This window comes from Oryx dammah, unplaced genomic scaffold (assembly GCF_014754425.2).
Source record: "Oryx dammah isolate SB20612 unplaced genomic scaffold, SCBI_Odam_1.1 HiC_scaffold_22, whole genome shotgun sequence".
NCBI lineage: Eukaryota > Metazoa > Chordata > Mammalia > Artiodactyla > Bovidae > Oryx > Oryx dammah.
In genome coordinates this window covers 211,710-229,671 of record NW_024070206.1, presented here as the reverse complement: position 1 = coordinate 229,671, position 17,962 = coordinate 211,710, and the positions used below count along the sequence as shown (strand labels likewise).

General features: G+C 46.8%; 1 protein-coding gene and 1 long non-coding RNA gene across 3 annotated transcripts in view; one reads left to right on the top strand and one right to left on the bottom strand.

The window, feature by feature from the left end:
• Positions 1–5,358: 5,358 nt before the first annotated feature.
• Positions 5,359–17,962, bottom strand: part of LOC120880855 (serpin B3-like) — an 18,625-nt gene continuing 6,021 nt past the window's right edge. Inside the window, exons 1-8 of one of the 2 annotated variants that reach the window (XM_040264253.1) lie at positions 12,803–12,922; positions 11,996–12,185; positions 11,352–11,408; positions 9,527–9,655; positions 9,096–9,213; positions 7,951–8,093; positions 7,503–7,658; positions 5,359–6,138 (exon numbers count right to left, since the gene is read on the bottom strand). In XM_040264253.1, coding sequence (XP_040120187.1) covers positions 5,734–6,138; positions 7,503–7,658; positions 7,951–8,093; positions 9,096–9,213; positions 9,527–9,655; positions 11,352–11,408; positions 11,996–12,160 — 1,173 coding nt within the window. In that variant the 5' untranslated portion in view covers positions 12,161–12,185; positions 12,803–12,922 and the 3' untranslated portion in view covers positions 5,359–5,733. Of the gene's footprint in view, positions 6,139–7,502; positions 7,659–7,950; positions 8,094–9,095; positions 9,214–9,526; positions 9,656–11,351; positions 11,409–11,995; positions 12,186–12,802; positions 12,923–17,962 lie in introns of those variants that run through there. The other variant, XM_040264252.1, reaches the window with a different exon arrangement.
• LOC120880858 overlaps positions 12,673–17,962 on the top strand; it is a 19,248-nt gene continuing 13,958 nt past the window's right edge. Inside the window, exons 1-2 of the long non-coding RNA XR_005725136.1 lie at positions 12,673–12,687; positions 13,846–13,848. This is a non-coding gene — a long non-coding RNA (uncharacterized LOC120880858). The remainder of the gene's footprint in view (positions 12,688–13,845; positions 13,849–17,962) is intronic.

Sequence of the window (17,962 nt, the reverse complement as noted above, 5' to 3'; positions counted from 1 at the left end):
CTTGCATCGTCCTCCAGGGTTCTTTGCTCTGCTTCTGAGTTAGCTGTCCCTGAACAAACCCTGCTCAGCCAACAGCTGATCTGCCTTTAATCGCTCCAGGGTGGATCTGGGTTCAGACTATGTCCTCTCTCAAGTCCAGCTTCCGCCGCTCGGCACTGTGTTTTCAGATTCATGAGACTAGTTGGGATATCAGTAGTTGATTACCTTCTTCCAACAAGCAGTGTTCCATCATCTGGATAAACCACTTTTGTTTATCTACTTACTCATTGACAGGTATTTGTGTTGCTTCCAGGGTATGGCAGCTATACATAATAATTGTTGTTTAGTTGCTCAGTTGTGTCCAAATCTTTTGTGACCCCATGGACTGTAGCCCCCCAGACTCCCCTGTCCCTGGGATTCTCCAGACAAGAATACTGGAGTGGGTAGCCATTTCCTTCTCCAGGGGATAGCCCCAACATGGAGACTGAACTCACGTCTCCTGCATTGTGGGTGGATTCTTTACCACTGAGTCACCAGGGAAGCCAGTGAATAATGCTACTATGCCCATAAGTTTGTGTAAACATATGTTTTCACTTCTCTTTGAGTAGATAACTAGGAGCGAAATTACTGAGTCAGATGATAAATACATGTTTAATTGTATAGGAAATAGCCAGTATGTTCTCCAAAACGGCTGTACCATTTTCTGCTACAAGCAATGAGTGAGCATTGCAGGCGTCCTGAAGATACACTAGTGGGTGGTGTGGCCGGTCTCCTTCATTATAGCCATTCTCGTGGATGTGAGGTGGTATCTCATTGTGGTTATGCATTTTCCTTTTGACTAATAATGTTGAGGATCTTTTCATGAGCATGCTGACCCTGTGTACATATTCTTTTGTGAAATGTCTGTTCAAATCTTTTGTCCATTTTTATTAGATTGTTTGCTTTCTCATTATTGATGTGTAATTGCTTGTAATATATTCTAAATAAAAAATTTCTGTCAGGTATATTTTTCTTAATGGTGTCATTGAAAAGCAGTTTTAAATTTTAATGGGATCCAATTCATTAATTTTTGTTTTATAGTTTCTATTTTTCTGTCTTATTTGAGAAATCTTTGTCTGTCTCAAGTCTGCTAAGACTTTCTCCTAGAACTTTTATGATATTAGCTTTTGCATTTAGATCTATGATTCGTTTATTTTTTTATTTATTTGGGTTTACCCAATAGTCTTTGTTTTATTTATTTATTTATTTTAATGGTGGCTACTTACTTTACAACATTGTAGTGGTTTTGCCATACATTGACATGAATCAACCATGGGTGTACATGTGTTCCCCATCCTGAACCCCCTCTCACCTCCGTCCCCACCCCATCCCTCTGGGTCATCCCAGTGCACCAGCCCTGAGCACCCTGTATCATGCATTGAACCTGGACTGGTGATCTGTTTCACATGTGATAATATACATGTTTCAATGCTACTCTCTCAAATCATCCCACCCTTGCCTTCTCCCACAGAGTCCAAAAGACTGTTCTATACATCTGTGTCTCTTTTGCTGTCTCACATAGAGGGTTATCGTTACCATCTTTCTAAATTCCATATATATACGTTAGTATACTGTATTGGTGTTATTCTTTCTGGCTTACTTCACTCTGTATAATAGGCTCCAGTTTCATCCACCTCATTTGAACTGATTCAAATGTATTCTTTTTAATGGCTGAGTAATACTCCATTGTGTATATGTACCACAGCTTTCTTATCCATTCATCTGCTGATGGACATCTACGTTGCTTCCATGTCCTGGCTATTATAAACAGTGCTGCGATGAACATTGGGGTACACGTGACTCTTTCAGTTCTGGTTTCCTCAGTGGGTATGCCCAGCAGTGGGATTGCTCGGTCATATGGCAGTTCTATGATTTATTTTGAATTTATTTTTGTGAAATATGCATTGTGGTGTTGCAGAAACCAGTACTCAAGGAACCAAGCACCACACTCGGAGAGATGAGAACTCAGGTTTATTTTGCCAGTGGGCCCAGAGGAGTCAACACTCCAAGCTCTGAGCCCTGAACAAAGGGACTACAGAGTTTTTACAGACAGATTGTAGGGGGCAACACTAGCTGTTAACAGGCTGGTTTAAACTTAGGGGTTTCATGCATGGGGACAGTGGTCAAGACGGGGAGGGAGATGTCTGGTCTTTACATGGACAGGCACGATTAAGCAGGTTTGCAGGGGCTGGGTGATTGCAAAGAGCAGGACAAGGGTGAGTGAGATAAACTCCCGTTCCTGGTATTGCAAGTCCCCAGTTTCTGAGACTATGCGACCTACGTGTGATCCAGACTTTGCAAGGGGCAAGCTGAGTCACAGAGGCAGAGGAGAAGGAGGTTATGTAACATTTTAACTTTTCCTCTTCAGTGGCTCATTATTCTTAATGTGGACGTTCGATCGCTCCAGCGTCACTTGTGTTCTGAAAAGACTGCGTTCACCCTCAGGTGATTTAAGGGCTTTGGAATCTTTGTGACACGTGCACATGCTGGGTCTGTTTCTAGACCCTCTTCTGGCCCCTGATCTGTTTCCATCGCATGTCACCACCTCTCTACCCCTGAGAACAGCCCCTCCTGCGGTTTAGTTTGTCTGATAATAATGTAACCCATCAGGCTTTCAGATGGCTGGGGTTGGCAGGCTGTGCCTTCTGCCATCCTTTCGGTTAACCTGCATGTGCTCTTAAGTGAGGTTTTTAAAAAGACTTACTTACTTATTCTGTCTGTTTTGGCTGCTCTGAGTCTTTGTTGCTGCATGCGGGCTTTCTCTTGCTGCCGTCCTCGGCTTCTCACACGGTGGCTCTTTGGCTGAGGAGCACAGGCTCTTGGGGGCTGGGGCTCAGCGCTGCGGCTTCTCAGCGTGCGGGGTCTTCCTGGACCAGGGGTCGAAACCGTGTCCTCTGCACTGGCAGGAAGATTCTTGACCACTGGATCACCATGGAAGCCCTGCTTTTTGTTTTCAGTAGACACCATAGACTGGGATGTTGTGGTCATCCCATGGATGTAAAATGGACTCCCCATCAAAAAAAAAAAAAGGTTGGATATTGAGATTAATAATTCCACACCTGCCCCAATAATGTTAATTCCTCGTGTAATGAGGTTTCTGGGGAGCCTGTGGCAGGGTTCCTGGCTGCCGAGAGCCTGGAGGGCTTGACCATGGTCAGCAGCTGGCCCGGGGAAGGGCTCCTGGGCACGGTCAGGCTTGCCTGGCTCACACTGCCTGCAGGTACCAGGGGGGGGAGCTCCAGGCCTTTCCTTGCCAGCTGGCTGAGTTCTGTGTGTGTGTGTGTGTGTGTGTGTGTGTAGGGTGGGGGTGGTTAGAGGGAAACAAACAGGGGTGGGACTAGAACGTTGTCAGGAGAAGGCAATGGCAACCCCACCTCAGTCTCGCCTGGAGAATCCTGTGGACAGAGGAGCCTGCTGGGCTACAGTCCATGGGGTCACAAAGAGTCGGACACGACTCAGTGACTAAAGAACAGAATGTTGTCAGTAGTCAATTATCAAAAACGAGTCAGACTCTTTATCACACCAGTTCTTGCTTTTTGAGCATAGTCTGACAGTCTCTATCCTTGTGTGTGTGTTTAGTCTGGCAGTCTCTATCCTTGTGTACGTGTTTAGTCTGACAGTCTCTATCCTTGTGTGTGTGTTTAGTCTGACAGTCTCTATCCTTGTGTGTGTGTTTAGTCTGGCAGTCTCTATCCTTGTGTGTGTGTGTTTAGTCTGGCAGTCTCTATCCTTGTGTGTGTGTTTTTGCACCAACTGCTCAGTCCAACCCTTTGCAACCCCATCGACGGTACACCGTCAGGCTCTTCCGTCCAAGAAATTTTTCAGGGAAGAATACTGGAGTGGGTTGCCACTTCCTACTCCAGGGGCTCTTCCCGACTCAGGGCTTGAACCCGAGTTTCCTGCATTGCAGGCGGATTCTTCGCTGTCTGAATCAAACAAGTTTGTGTGCCCCATCAGAGAGAGGTCAAACAAACTGAAACGTCAGAGTTTGGAGCAGAGAAAGGTTTATTGAAGGACTAAGCAAGGAGAATGAATGGCTTGGGCTAAAAAACCAAAAACCAAAAGAAAAAAAAGCTCTGAACTCCCCGATAATTTGGAGGGAGAACTTTTTGTAAGCAAAATTTGGAGTGAGCACTGCAGGGCCTATGATTCTCTTCCAATTGGTGGTTAGCAGGGTGGTGCTCTAGGAAAATTTTGCTCAGCCAGAAAGAAGTTACCATCCTCCACTTGGGGTGGGGGCTTAGTTCCTGCAAAGAAGCCCAGACATGTTCTGTATCTATATCCCTTGAGGGGGAATCAGGGTCCCACTCCCAGGGACGGGGGAGCCTGGTGGGCGGCTGTCTCTGGGGTCGCACAGAGTCGGTCGACTGAAGCGACTCAGCAGCAGCAGCAGCAGCAGAGTTTCTTAATTGTTCCTTCTTTGTTTCTGCATTTCCTGCCTTGCCTGGTTGGCAACTGTTTGAATCTGCCCTTTGTTACTCAAGGGCTTCTCGCATAGCTCAGTTGGTCAAAATTCTGTCTGCAATGCAGGAGACCCCAGTTCAGTCCTTGGGTTGGGAAGATCCCCTGGAGAAGGGAAAGGCTGCCTGCTCCAGCGTTCTGGCCTGGAGAGTTCCATGGACTGTATAGTTCGTGGGGTCACAAAGAGTCAGACACAACTGAGCGCCTTTCACTTTGGCACTCGGGAAAACCCAGGAGGCTAAAGCCTTTTTCTTATGAACAATAAACTGGGACCAGAAAAGGGCTTTGTGACCAGGAAGGCCCCACCCGGTCCTGTTTGTGTCCACTTCCGAGTTACGACTGTGTGCTCAGGCGCTCAGCCGTGTCCGACTCTCTGTGACCCCACGGGCTGTAGCCCGCCAGGCTCTTCTGTCCACGGGGTTCTCCGGGCAAGAACACTGGAGTGGGTTGCCATTTCCTTCTTCAGGGGATCTTCCCGACCCAGGGATCAAACCCACATCCCTTGCGTTTCTTGCATCTGCGGGTGGATTCTTTACTGCTGCACCACCTGGGAAGCCCAAAGTCACCCCCTCTTGTGTCCCCCCCCAGTAAGGCAGGAGAGCTTTCCTTGCTTCACTTTCCTTCCAATATTTGAGGGGGTCAGACCTTAACACGGGCCGTGATCCTCACATTCTGGTTCCAGCCTTTCTCTTCAGGCTTATCATGCTCTACTCTGGTTGTGAACTTTTCTTTTTATAAATTCATATGTTTCCAAATTATCTTTCTGACTTGTGGCAGGCCACTTGCACTTTGTTGAAAAGAAAGAAGGAAAAAGAAGAAAGGCACCAAGTAAACTGGAAAAGTACTGTTTTATTGGTCGCCTGTTTCACAAGAGCGAACGTTTCAGCCTGTAAGTGTCTCCATGTCCACTCAGACTCAAACAACTGTGGAGGTCTAGCCGAGCAGATTTGACTAATAGATGTGATTTTTGATACAGCAGATACATTGTTTCAAAGTTAAGTGAAGATAGAATATTGATATATCCTTTTATCATAAGTTGAACATTCTGTCCAAATGGGGACTTCCATGGGGAAATAGAGTGGGTTCCCATGTGTTTGTGGGAAGAGGGAGAGGGACAGACATGCTCTTTCAGTGATTATATTCTTACTGTGAGGTTGGAAAGGAAAACGAAGCCAAAGGAACCTGTTACACCAGCACTCAAGCTCTGGGAACAGCTCTCTGAGTGCCCCGAGTGTGGCCGCTGGCCAAGGCCGTCTAAGGGGAAGAGACTCGGCCACAGAAGAGGATGCTGTTGGTCTTGATGTGCTTGATGAGGAACAGGAAAGGGTGATCACAGCGGAAACTCTCAGAATTTCTTCCTGCTCTTGTAACAATTTCTACACCGGTAGCAGCTGCGGCTTCCGTGCCCTCCTCGGTCACCTCCACAAAGGACTTGTGGGCGACCATCGACACCACCAGATTGCGTCTCCCGGTCATGCCTGAGAAGTCGGCGGCCCCATCATGGAAGGCGTCCACCATCCCCAGGGCTTTCAGTGTGGGCACGAGGTCATAGCTCTCTTCCACTTTAAACCGAGGCAGGTATAAATCCACTTGTCTCTTCCCCATATTCTGTGGGCTTGTCCACGCTATTAACTTCTCAGCAGTGAGCTGGTCTTCAAGCTGGAACAGTGGAAAAGGAACAACTGTCAGGATTCTCAGCGGTCATGGAGCCCACCTAACCTTGGATTGAAATGTCTGGAAAACAATTATCTGCACAGTAAACATGAATACAGGACGTTCAGTTGTATTATACATATAAACTCACTATACTATATACATATAATATTTATATATTGCATGTAATCTCATTGTATATTATAAGCTGAATATTTTGTAATATTTTGTGATAAACTGAGCCTTCTGTATATATACGTGTATATATACCCATACATAACAGCAGAATGATTGAATAAATTTATTTTGTATAATATGAACTATATATCTTCACTTCTTAAGTTGCCAGATCACTACGTGTTTCATTTTCAAATAGTCTTGTCTTGTTAATGTCTTTTTGTGCAGTTTTTGCATGATATAATTATAGTGTACAACCCATTATTATTCCTTTAACTTGCTTGACCTATTTGAAAACTTTTCCTGTATAGACATGTTTCTCTAATCAAGTTTAAATTGTTACATAATACGACCATTAAGTAGAGATTCAGTGTATGTGTTTACTTAATTAATATTTTTAAGCATTGTGTGTTAGTCCCTAAGCTACCACATATATATTTTATGTGTGGCAAGTTCACTGCAAATTCAGCATCATTGGCTATTATAGTAATTGCAGATGGCCATTTATGGAATGACGTTTATATGCCAGATATTGTTATCGGTTTCTTTACAAATGATCTTGAACCAATATAACAATGCTGAAAGGAAGATTCACTTCTTTTTAATTCCCAGCAGTGAGGCTCCAAATAACTCTGAGAGAATACTTCTAAATAGAAAATGAGCACCAGGATGGGTTGGTTTGTCTCCTCTCTACGAAGCATGGGGTTCAGTCTGCAGAATGGAGCTCAGCATTGTTTTACTTTGTTTGATTCTGTTCGTGAGTGAATTTGCGTATATTTTCCATGAGTCATCTGCATTTGACTTTTAGTTTCCCCTGTCTTCAAATGAATAGACTGGAATAGGTGAAGTTTTGATGGCTGCAAAATATTAACGTGTGAGCCAAGCATATTATTTTTTGAAGTGATATTCTAGTTTTCTCAGAATATTACTGGGTCCTGTGAAGTTAAGGTTTTCTACGTATTCTTCCACATCACACTGGAAGGGCTATGTTTTTGGAAAGTCACAGGATGCTAAGTCCTCCTTCACGATGTTCCACTAGACTCAACAGAGAAGAAACTACACACGCTCGTGTTTTGCTCTCCTGGCGCATCGCCAGCATTCTGTGAGCACTGCCTCTGTGAGCAGCCCACAGGGGCCCTGTGTCGCCAGCAGTGTGAGCAACAGCGTGAAGCACTGTAAACACCAGGCCTCACCTCCTGCAGACCGTCCACTTCACTGGGCAGCAGCACCAGCATGCTCAGCTCTCCGCCTTTGTACGGGATTTCCAGGATCTTGGCTTGCACGTCCTCCAGTGACACGAAATTGAAGCGATTGGTTTGTTTCATCATCTGCACAGGTTTGCTTGTATCCTGCAATAAATTCATGTGGCAAAAAAATGCTAAATGGGCATTAGTCCAAAGGAGAAAAAAAATAATCTTATTGAGATACCAAACTCATCTTCCTTCTAAGAGATGGTCTGGGAAATCTGTGAATTAGAGACAAGAGTTTCTTCAACTATTACCAACTAAAAAAGGGGAAAAAAGAGCCTTGAAAGATCCTACTTCTACTAGCAGTTATAGAAGAAATGATCAAATATGTATTTAACTTTCACATTGTACACAGAGCTATGTTACATTATTATAAATTAACTACAGACAATACCTTGTTCAGCCAAAATTCTTCCTCTGCAGTACTTTCTTTCTTAAATTTCTGGTTCCACTGCCCTTTGAAATAGACAGCGTTCACCAGAACCAGAACAGTAGTGCTGTCGAGAGAGTCTTTGGGAAACAGATCCTTGATTCTTTCTGCAAAGACAGAAAACCAAAGGTCTGTCATGAAAGGCACGAGTGGTTTATCTGTCAGATGCTTTGAGAGTTGCAAGTGATGATTTAATATTCGTGAGGGACCCCATGCCCAGCGGTTCACCAGGTGAGGCTTTGCTCACAGCCCCGGCCTCACGGAGTCACCCTCACAGAGACGCCCCTGTTCCTGACCGGGAAGGTGTTCAGTCTGTGTGTGTGGGGACATCAGTCATGTCACAAGGAATCCTGATGACTGATTCTAGAACAGTTTCCACAGATCACATTTCTGCACCCCTCCCTCACCGCCCCCGGCGTCCTCTCCTGCTTCCTCCAGCCTGTGCACATTCTCCTGTTCTTCCTTCCTTCTGCCCTCTCTGTCTTTTCAAATTTGAGCTCAATATTCTGAAGAAGTAGCCAGAATATTCTTCTGGACAGTCAACATGCACGCAGTGATCGAGAGCGCGTGGCAGACAGCATTCCCTGGGGAGCCTTCATCTTCATTCTCCACACTGAGTTGCTGCAGGAACAGGGAGACTTTGGCAGCCACCTGCCCTGGGAGGGGAGGACCCCCATGACAATTCTGTGGGAGGGGGACATGGGCCAGACACCTCCTACTGCAGGGGGTCATTTTGGGGGAGAGAAGATTGTTTCCCAATTAACAAAGGGACCCTTTCTAATATCTTCTCTTGGGGAATCATAATTCAGAAGTTAAGCCTCTAACTGAAAGAAAAACTTATGAATCACCCTGAAGTCTGAGCAGAAACTTGGGATCCACAAAACACTGCCATCCAGACTCAGCTGTGTCTGCAGGGGGCTGGTGCTGGGAGCACCCCGGCCCGTGTCTCTCCGCACTGACGTGGACCGTCCGCCCCCTGCAGGGCCTCCCCACCGTCCTCAATCTCGTCTCACCCCCGTTTCTGGAAGTCCGGTCAGGGTCCAGCACTGTGTTCACACACAGCGGGGACTCAGCGGGGACTGTTAATGAGTGACTCTCTCATAACCTACCATTGGTTTGGCTCTCCACCCAGGAGTTAATCATCTTTCGAGTTTCCTCTGCAGCATTTTTAAAATCAGCAGATTCCACACTGGTTAGATAAAATTTCTGAACATTATCCATGTATTCCTGTGACATGAGCAGGAAGAAAGCAGGAATGAAAAGTAATTTATCAGTAACTATGTAGGTATTCCCAAATTAAAGGAAATGTGTTAAATCCTGATCAAGCAGAGTTCACAAGCCACTGCCTAGCCCCGCCTCACTGGTGTGCTATCAGCCTCTGGACACTCCAGCGGGTGGGGTTGTGTCTGGGGAGCCCGGCCCCTGGAGTAATGCCCCCGTGTGGGTCCCCAGGTTCCTCTGCACCCCTCCCCCTCCATTAGGAGCCTGGGCCCGAGGACCCGGCATGCAGACTAAAGGTGTGACAGAGCAGGAAACTCACCTGGAGAAACGGAAACTCCTTCTCTCCATAGAGCCTGTTGGCGACCCTCAGCTCATAGGCATCAGTGGATTTCTTTAATTCCGTCAGCAGCTTTTGAAAGTGATGATGAACATTTCCTGGCTTTTCAACCTTTAAACACCAAACAGTGAGCTCACTGGATTCTCTGTCAATGTGAACTCTACACCCCCAGGGGTCTGTTGGATCCCTGTCTAGAGGGTGGTATCCCCGGGGATGATGTTCGTGGTTATTTCCCCTAATTGGTGCGTGTTACTGGAATTAGCTTTCCCAGTCTTGACATTAAATCTTCCAGGTAGCTCTCTCTCCCTGCTCTAACACACTCCAGCCTTTCCTCTGCTGACCTAGAGATGCGTCAGCTCAGCTCAGCTCAGTCGCTCAGAGATGCGTCAGCATTCCACCAGCACACTATCTCCAATGGTTAGGGTGAGGGTCTCAGCTGAGCAGAAGCTCCTGGAGGGCTGGAGCCCCAGAGGATTCCTAAGTCACCAGCTGTGAGAACATGAGGTCTGTGGGTCGGCCTATGTTGCAAGTCGATGCCCTGTTATATTCCTTTGAGGGATTACCTTCTAAGACCTGTTGACTGTGACCTGTGGTTCTTCGCTGTGACGGCCACACTTCCCAGGGTAGGGACAGTGGGTGCCAGATAGCCTGGGAACAGCTGTACCTCAGCATCTCTAAGTCTTCAGTGCCATTCGCATGAAGACAGGAGAGCTCGGAGAGCTTAGACACTTCTCCAAGGAGATACAGATAATTTTTTCAGCATAGGCTTGTCTCAATTCAGAATCTCTCACTTTTGGCTCAGAGTTTTAGACTATTTAGATAAACTGTAGCTCTCATTCATTTTCCAAAATATTCCATAATATACTTGATTATATGCTTATTGCTCTTAATTGAGAGTTAATTAAAACTATGCAATTATATACTTATTTTCATTCTATATAATAATATATAACCTTAATCAGAGTTTCCATACCCTGCTCCTGCTGTCCTATCTGAATGTATTTGCATGCGAAGCCTTTTATTTTCCCTGGCTAATTGGGATGACGTCACTGTGGCTGAGAGCCATCGTATTTTTGCCGTGTTCCTCATTCCTGGACAGCAGATCACTATCTGAAGCTCCTTCAGGTTTCAGAGTCCCTGATTTTAAGCATATGCTTCTCTACTTTCAGAAAAAACAAAGATATGAGGTAAATAAGTGAAGGGGAGTGAAGTGAAGTTGCTTAGTCATGTCTGACTCTTTGTGATCCCACGGATTGTAGCCTACCAGGCTCCTCCGTCCATGGGGTTTTCCAGGCAAGAGTCCTGGAGTGGGTTTCCATTTCCTTCTCCAGGGGATCTTCCTGATCCAGGGATCGAACCTAGGTCTCCCTCATTGCAGGCAGATGCTTTGCCATCTGAGCTACCAGGGAAGTGAATAAGTATGTAAAGTGAAATGAGAGGGCTTTCCAGGTGGTGCCAGTGGTAAAGAACCTGTCTGCTGATGCAGGAGACATGAGAGATGCTGGTTCGATCCCTGGGGCGGGAAGGTCCCCTAGAGGCGGGCACGGCAGCCCACTGCAGTATTCTAGCCTGGAGAATCCCATGGACAGAGGAGCCTGGAGGGCTACAGTCCACGGGGTCACAAAGAGTAGGACACAACTGAAATGATTTCACACACGCACACACGTGAACTGAGAAACAATACTCTCCAACTTGCCTAGCATGACCTCTAAAAACGGACTTCTCCCAGTTTATCTGAAATCCCCAGTTTAAGCTACGACCCTCTTGGACATATGACCTCCTCTACGTCCAATGCTCTCTGACTCACAGGATTTCTTGTAGCTCTTCCTCTTGGGTTCTCTGTGATTTCATTGAAGCGAAGGACCTGGAGAAGACAGGGAGTGGGTCAAGGAGTCTGTAACGATCTGTACACATCAGAGTAAGTAAAAAAGAAAGGACGGAAGGACAAAAGAATACCCACAAACAAAACTATATACCAAATAAATGCCCCTCACAGAGACAAACTCAAGAGGAAGCAAAGAAAAAGCACATGGAATGTCCAGTGAAAGCTTCACCCTTAAGACAGTCTGTGTGTGGGAAACACAAAGCTGCTTGAGCGCTGTCCACTTTAAAGAATCGTGTCTCGTTTCACATTCATCACTGAGGAAACATGTAAAGATGTCTCCCGTGGATTTTAGTCAGGGCCTCACTTCCAGTGAACTCTTCCATTGAAGCCTCACCTCTGGCTGTTGGGCAACTGTAGGGGTTCATCCCAGCCCCCAGAAGAAGTCCAGGCACAAGGAGCAGGTGGGGAGCCCTGCGGGAGAGTGTGTGCCCCCCTCTGTGCCCACCAAGTCGTGGGGCTGCTTGAGCTTCCCGTGGGACTTGGGGACAGCCAGACCTGTGGTCATCTGCACACCAGCCAGCAGACAAGCCGTGCAAACCCGTGATGGAAAGGCAGCTGCCACCTACCTTCTGCATTTCGGATGCGGTGTTTTCTCGGGCCCCTAAGTAAGTCATGGCTAAGGCTGACGAGATACTGAAAGGGGACAGGAAGATGTTTTCCTTCTCTGATTGTCTGATCTGGTGGAACAGATCAATTGCAAGGTGGACGATTGCTTCACCGAGGGAACTCATGGTGGCTGGATGTGGTCTGGAAGTCCTGGAAGAGCATCAGAGGCATTTTATCATCACTCTGGTGAAGGAAAGCTAGTCTGTAACACTGTAATAATTTTTTTTAATGCCATATATGTGGGTTGCGTGATTCTGGCAATCAACATTTCTCATCTTCTTACTTTTCAAGCCTTTTAAAATGAACAGTATGCATTTCATAATTAGAGGACTATTGAAATTAGTTTTTAAAGAAAATTTGTGAAAAAGTAATAGACTATCTTTATCTTTTCCTCCTTAGTGATTGCATTAAGACTGGGTAAAAAATGATTTATAACAGACACCAGGCAAAGACTGATGTGGTAACATTCAGCCATCTCCCATTAGGCACCTTCCTCTGTAGAAGGATCTTACTTGAAGGATTCGTGGGTCTTGGATATCCTACCCCTGATCACATGTGCTTCCAAAGAAGCAAGACTTTTTGGGAAGTAAATAAATAATCTAAGAACTAAATCAGGAGAAAAAGATGTTTTACTTTTGCTCTGGCAGAATAAGTGAAGTACCACCATACCAAAGAAATATTAATAGAAGTAGGATAAAAAAAGACCATAATCCTTATTATTTTCAGAAAGGATTCATGGAGTTACACAGAGCTTTGGAAGCACTTACCTGTGTTCCTGGAGAAGCTGGGCAGGCAGTCTGCAAGCCTGTGTGCCGGGAGCTCTCAGCCCTGGATATATCCCTCTCTAGCCGCCTCCAGTTCCTCAAAGCAGCTGGTATTTCAAGATCAACTTCTGATTTCTTCACCAGGGACTGTCACCTTCACAAGCACAGTCTCTGTGAGTGAAGATTAGACTATTGTCCAATTCCTGAACTTCCTTCTCATCCCCAGAAGAAACGGAACCACAGTCACTAGCTCCTGTGAAATACCTGTAGGTGTCTAAGCCCAAAGACAGGACAGTTAAGCTCCGAGTTCTTTACATGCCTTGAGCTGCTATTTCCAAACAGACATAACCCATAAAAATCTGTCTTCTCTTACATGCTGAATTGTCCTTAAGACCACTTCTAACAAAAATGATTAAATAGCTTACATTTTCTATTTTATGTTCTTAGAGCTGGTCCAACCTGATGTCCTTGAGAATTATTCGCACAACTAGGAAAATATTTTAAATTCTCAGTTTAAGAGATACTGGCAAAGTGTCTCAGCCATGTGTGGAGAATAGGTATCAGTTGCCTTCCCCAAAAAGTGGGACCTTGGCTGCGGTCCTCCCTGTGACCCCTGACATCCTCCTGACAGCCACCTAGCTGGGCCCTGAGCTCTAAGGTCAAAGGGAAACTCTTTTTCCTGTAGAGTCACCTGCTCTCAGGGGCCATCTGGGGGGCAGTTTTCTCATTCTTACACAAAAATGTACCAGAAAAATAAATTGAGGTCCATTATGAAGAGATGGGAATACCAGACCACCTAACCTGCCTCTTGAGAAATCTGTATGCAGGTCAGGAAGCAACAGTTAGAACTGGACATGGAACAACAGACTGGTTGCAAATAGGAAAAGGAGTCCGTCAAGGCTGTATATTGTCACCCTGCTTATTTAACTTCTATGCAGAGTACATCATGAGAAACGCTGGACTGGAAGAAACACAAGCTGGAGTCAAGATTGCCGGGAGAAATATCCATAACCTCAGATATGCAGATGACACCACCCTTATGGCAGAAAGTGAAGAGGAGCTAAAAAGCCTCTTGATGAAAGTGAAAGAGGAGAGCGAAAAAGTTGGCTTAAAGCTCAACATTCAGAAAACGAAGATCATGGCATCTGGTCCCATCACTTCATGGCAAATAGATGGGGAAACAGTGGAAACAGTGTCAGACTTTATTTTTTGGGGCTCCCAAATCACTTCAGATGGTGACTGCAGCCATGAAATTAAAAGACACTTACTCCTTGGAAGGAAAGTTATGACTAACCTAGATAGCATATTCAAAAGCAGAGACATTATTTTGCTAACAAAAGTCTGTCTAGTCAAGCCTATAGTTTTTCCTGTGGTCATGTGTGGATGTGAGAGTTGGACTGTGAAGAAAACTGAGCGCCAAAGAATTGATGCTTTTGAACTGTGGTGTTGGAAAAGACTCTTGAGAGTCCCTTGGACTGCAAGGAGATCCAACCAGTCCATCCTAAAGGAGATCAGTCCTGGGTGTTGTTTGGAAGGAATGATGCTAAAGCTGAAACTCCAGTACTTTTGCCACCTCATGCGAATAGCTGACTCATTGGAAAAGACTCTGACGCTGGGAGGGATTGGAGGCAGGAGGAGAAGGGGACGACCCAGGATGAGATGGCTGGATGGCATCACGGACTCTATGGACGCGAGTCTGAGTGAACTCCGGGGAGATGGTGATGGACAGGGAGGCCTGGCGTGCTGCAATTCATGGGGTCGCAAAGAGTCGGACACGACTGAGCGACTGAACTGAACTGATGAAGACATTTCTTGGTCATCATGCTCTGTCACACAGCAACTCCTGATTCATGCTCAGGAGGACAGAGCCGAACGCCTGTATGAGAGAAGAGGCGGGGACCGTGCTCTTTGAATGTCACGGTTAAGTCTCCTACTGCTGGAGCCACTTTCTCTTCATGTGTTCATGTTCCAATAGCAGGACGATGCTGTAAATTGTTGGCTTTTACTAAGGGGGGTTATGTATTCACCCATTTTCCCCTTTAACGCCATATTCAGGCAGATCCGTTGTTTCCCCGATTTCAGGAAGACATGTACGAGGCACAGTGTGGTGGGGAGGAGACGCCCAGGTGTCTAAGGCGGTGAACGGCCCAAGTGAGCTCTCCAGGCAGGTACCTGGCTCAGGAGACGACCTGTGTATCCACTCCCCAGAGGGAGGTATGGAGACAGACCCTGGGCCTTTACTGACAAATCTCCTTGTGTTTAGATGAAAAGAACCTGCCTCTTCTGCCCTCTCAAGAGAGATCACGTCCTTCCACAAAATCTGGAGGGGTGGAAGTGAGTCCCAAGATTCTCCTCCGTGAGCCTCACAGTCACTAGGAGTGAAGGCTGGGTTTCAGATGCTCTCTTGGACTGCATAAAATTTAGAAACTTCGCTGTGGACATTTGTTTTCATATCTCAGGCATTTACCCAACAGTGAAAACTGTGGGTCACACGGAAAGTCGATGACTTAGAGCCGCTGGGCTGCCCTCCCCAGAAGCTGCTCCGTTCATTTCCCACCAGCCTGTGATGGAAGCACGTGTGTGGGGTATTGACTCTCTGCTCGTCTCCAGGCTTGTTACTATCCCTGCTCCTTTTTAACCTCTGCCACGAGCAGAGTCTGCAGACCCAGCACAGCACCCACTCACAGGAAGACTCGCCCAGCACAGCGTCCTGGAAGCACAGGGATGGGGACACGAGCTGGAAGAAGGGCAGACGCGTGTGTCTAAACCGGAAAGATGATTCCTGACCTCAGCCCTGCTGCTCTTGGGGCTCCTCCGGGTTATGTGTCCTGACCCCCGAATGACACTGGAGGTCAGACACCCCTGAGCTGAGACTGGGTGGGCTGAGTGAGGATGGAGTCTGCTGGAGTCTGATGGGGAGCTGAGTCTAAAGAAGAAGGAAACAGCAGGAGAAAAGACCCAGGGTGAGAAACGACAAACATGAGGGATAAGAGCTCCCGGTCGAGGCTGCGTCTCGGACGCTGCCAGAGAGCAGGGAGGTCCGTGGGCCGGAGCAGGGTGGACGTCTCTGGGCTCAAAGAGAAAGGGCTCTGAGGCCAGAGAAGAAGCAAGGAGCCCCGGCTGCGCCTGGAGGACAGAGCAGGAGTCGAGGACTCAAGGGAACCACTGACTGAGCCGATTCCACCTGTGACTAAGTTACTGAGGCTTGCGGTGCCGAGGCTGGCTTCGAGGAAGAGGCGCTAAGTGAGCAAGCTCTCGATCTTGTTCTGGAGGAGGAGACGGCAGCCCTCTCCAGTATTCTCGCCTGGGAAATCCCACGGACAGGGGAGTCTCTCGGCCAACAGTCAGTCCATAGGGTGGCAAAGAGGGGGGCACGACTGAGCACGTATGGAAAGCAAGGGATTTTGCTTAAATTTAGAGGGAACTTGGGTTAGTTCAAATAGGAAACCGAATCACATCCTTCTCCCCCTCCTTTTCAAAAGTGCTCCTAGCGCGTATTAGACAAGGTGAAGACACCACGATGGCACACAGTGTCACAGGACACTCAGCGCGTCTCAGATGATTTTGCAAGTCAGTACTTGCCAACCCGTCTTTCGGTATTTTCTAAATATACCAACATCATTGGCGTCCTGAATCCCGGAATCCAATAAAACTGAAGAGGAAACGACGTGTCCAGGAGCCATCCCACTATTTGTAATACCGTGTAGCTTGCTTCAAAAATAGCTCCTCTGTTTTCCTCCTGTTTTCTTCCTTCCTTGTGAAGGGCGTGAAGGTTCACCAGCTTTACTGAGGTGCACATCCCAGGGGGCATTTCACCTCTCCCTTCCTATTATGCCCGTGGTTATACCCATGTGCAGGTAAGTTGGTTACCTGAGAAAATCCTTCAAGCTTTCAATAATAGGATATCTGGCAATGACTGTTTTAATACTCCCATACAGATACAGGTCTGTACATAGCATCTGAACAGGAGGAATCAGATTTACCTTAACGTCCCTTAGTTGGGGAACAGTCTTGTCTGACGGCATGTCACGGCAGACTGAGACAGTTCCCCCGTCACCACCCATCTCCCCATTGCTAGGCCTCCAGCTACACTCGGACAGTCATCCTACTCATGCTTAGCACCGTCCAACCCTCGCTCACGTCTCCTGTCTCTAGAACCATTTCTACAACCCTTCCTTTCAGCAGTTTTCGATTGACGTTTAACATTCCAATTGATTTTGTGTGTGTCTGCTGATCACTTCAGTCATTTTCCACTCTTTGTGACCCGATGGGCTGTAGCCCACCAGGCTCCTCTGTCCCTGCGGACTCCCCAGGCAAGACTCTGGAGTGGGCTGCCATGCCCTCCTCCAGGGGACCTTCCCGGTCCAGGGACTGAACCTGGGTCTCTTATGTCTCCTGTGCTGGCAAACTGGTTCTTTACCACCAGTGCCAACCGGGAAGCCCCTTGAATTGATTAATATCATATATTAAGGAAGGACGGAGTAAGGCCTTAGTCAAAATTTTATCCTATAACTTCTCATATCAGAAAAATCGCACTGCCTCCCAGATTTGCTTTTATGGGTCTCTTAATTTCTTGGTAGCATGTAGGAAGAGAGAGACTTTTCTTTGTGCATGAACTAGGAATCACTGAGTCTTGGTCTCTCACATTTGAATGAAGGCTTCTTGATTCCATGTGAATGTAGGGGTGATCACATAGTGTGTTTCATTCTCTATTTTTATAATTTCTTAATGATTCGTTCTCCATTCATTGAGTTCTTAATTATGTTCTATGACTTAGTACTGAGCCTGGTGAAGGGTCTCTACCACAGTGCTAGAAGCAGGCACTTAATGACGAGGGAGGTTTGCCAAGGCTCCTTTACATTTGGTGACAATTGACTTCCTAAGCCTCATCCTCTGAGACAAACCCTGAGACCACGATAGCACCATCCATTCCCCACCCCATGACTTCTGCAACCAGCCTGTGTTCCCGGATATGACTCTGGCTTTAGCGCAGATCTCCCCAGGCCTGCCAGGGGCAGCTGTCAGCACCTTCAGTTTCTCAGGGATCCAAGCAAGGTAACGTCCACTCCCATAGACTCCAGCAAATGTCTCTCATTGCACAAGAAATGCTCGACTCGAACTCGTTCCAGGGGTTTCCTCCTTGCATTTGATGGCCACTTGACA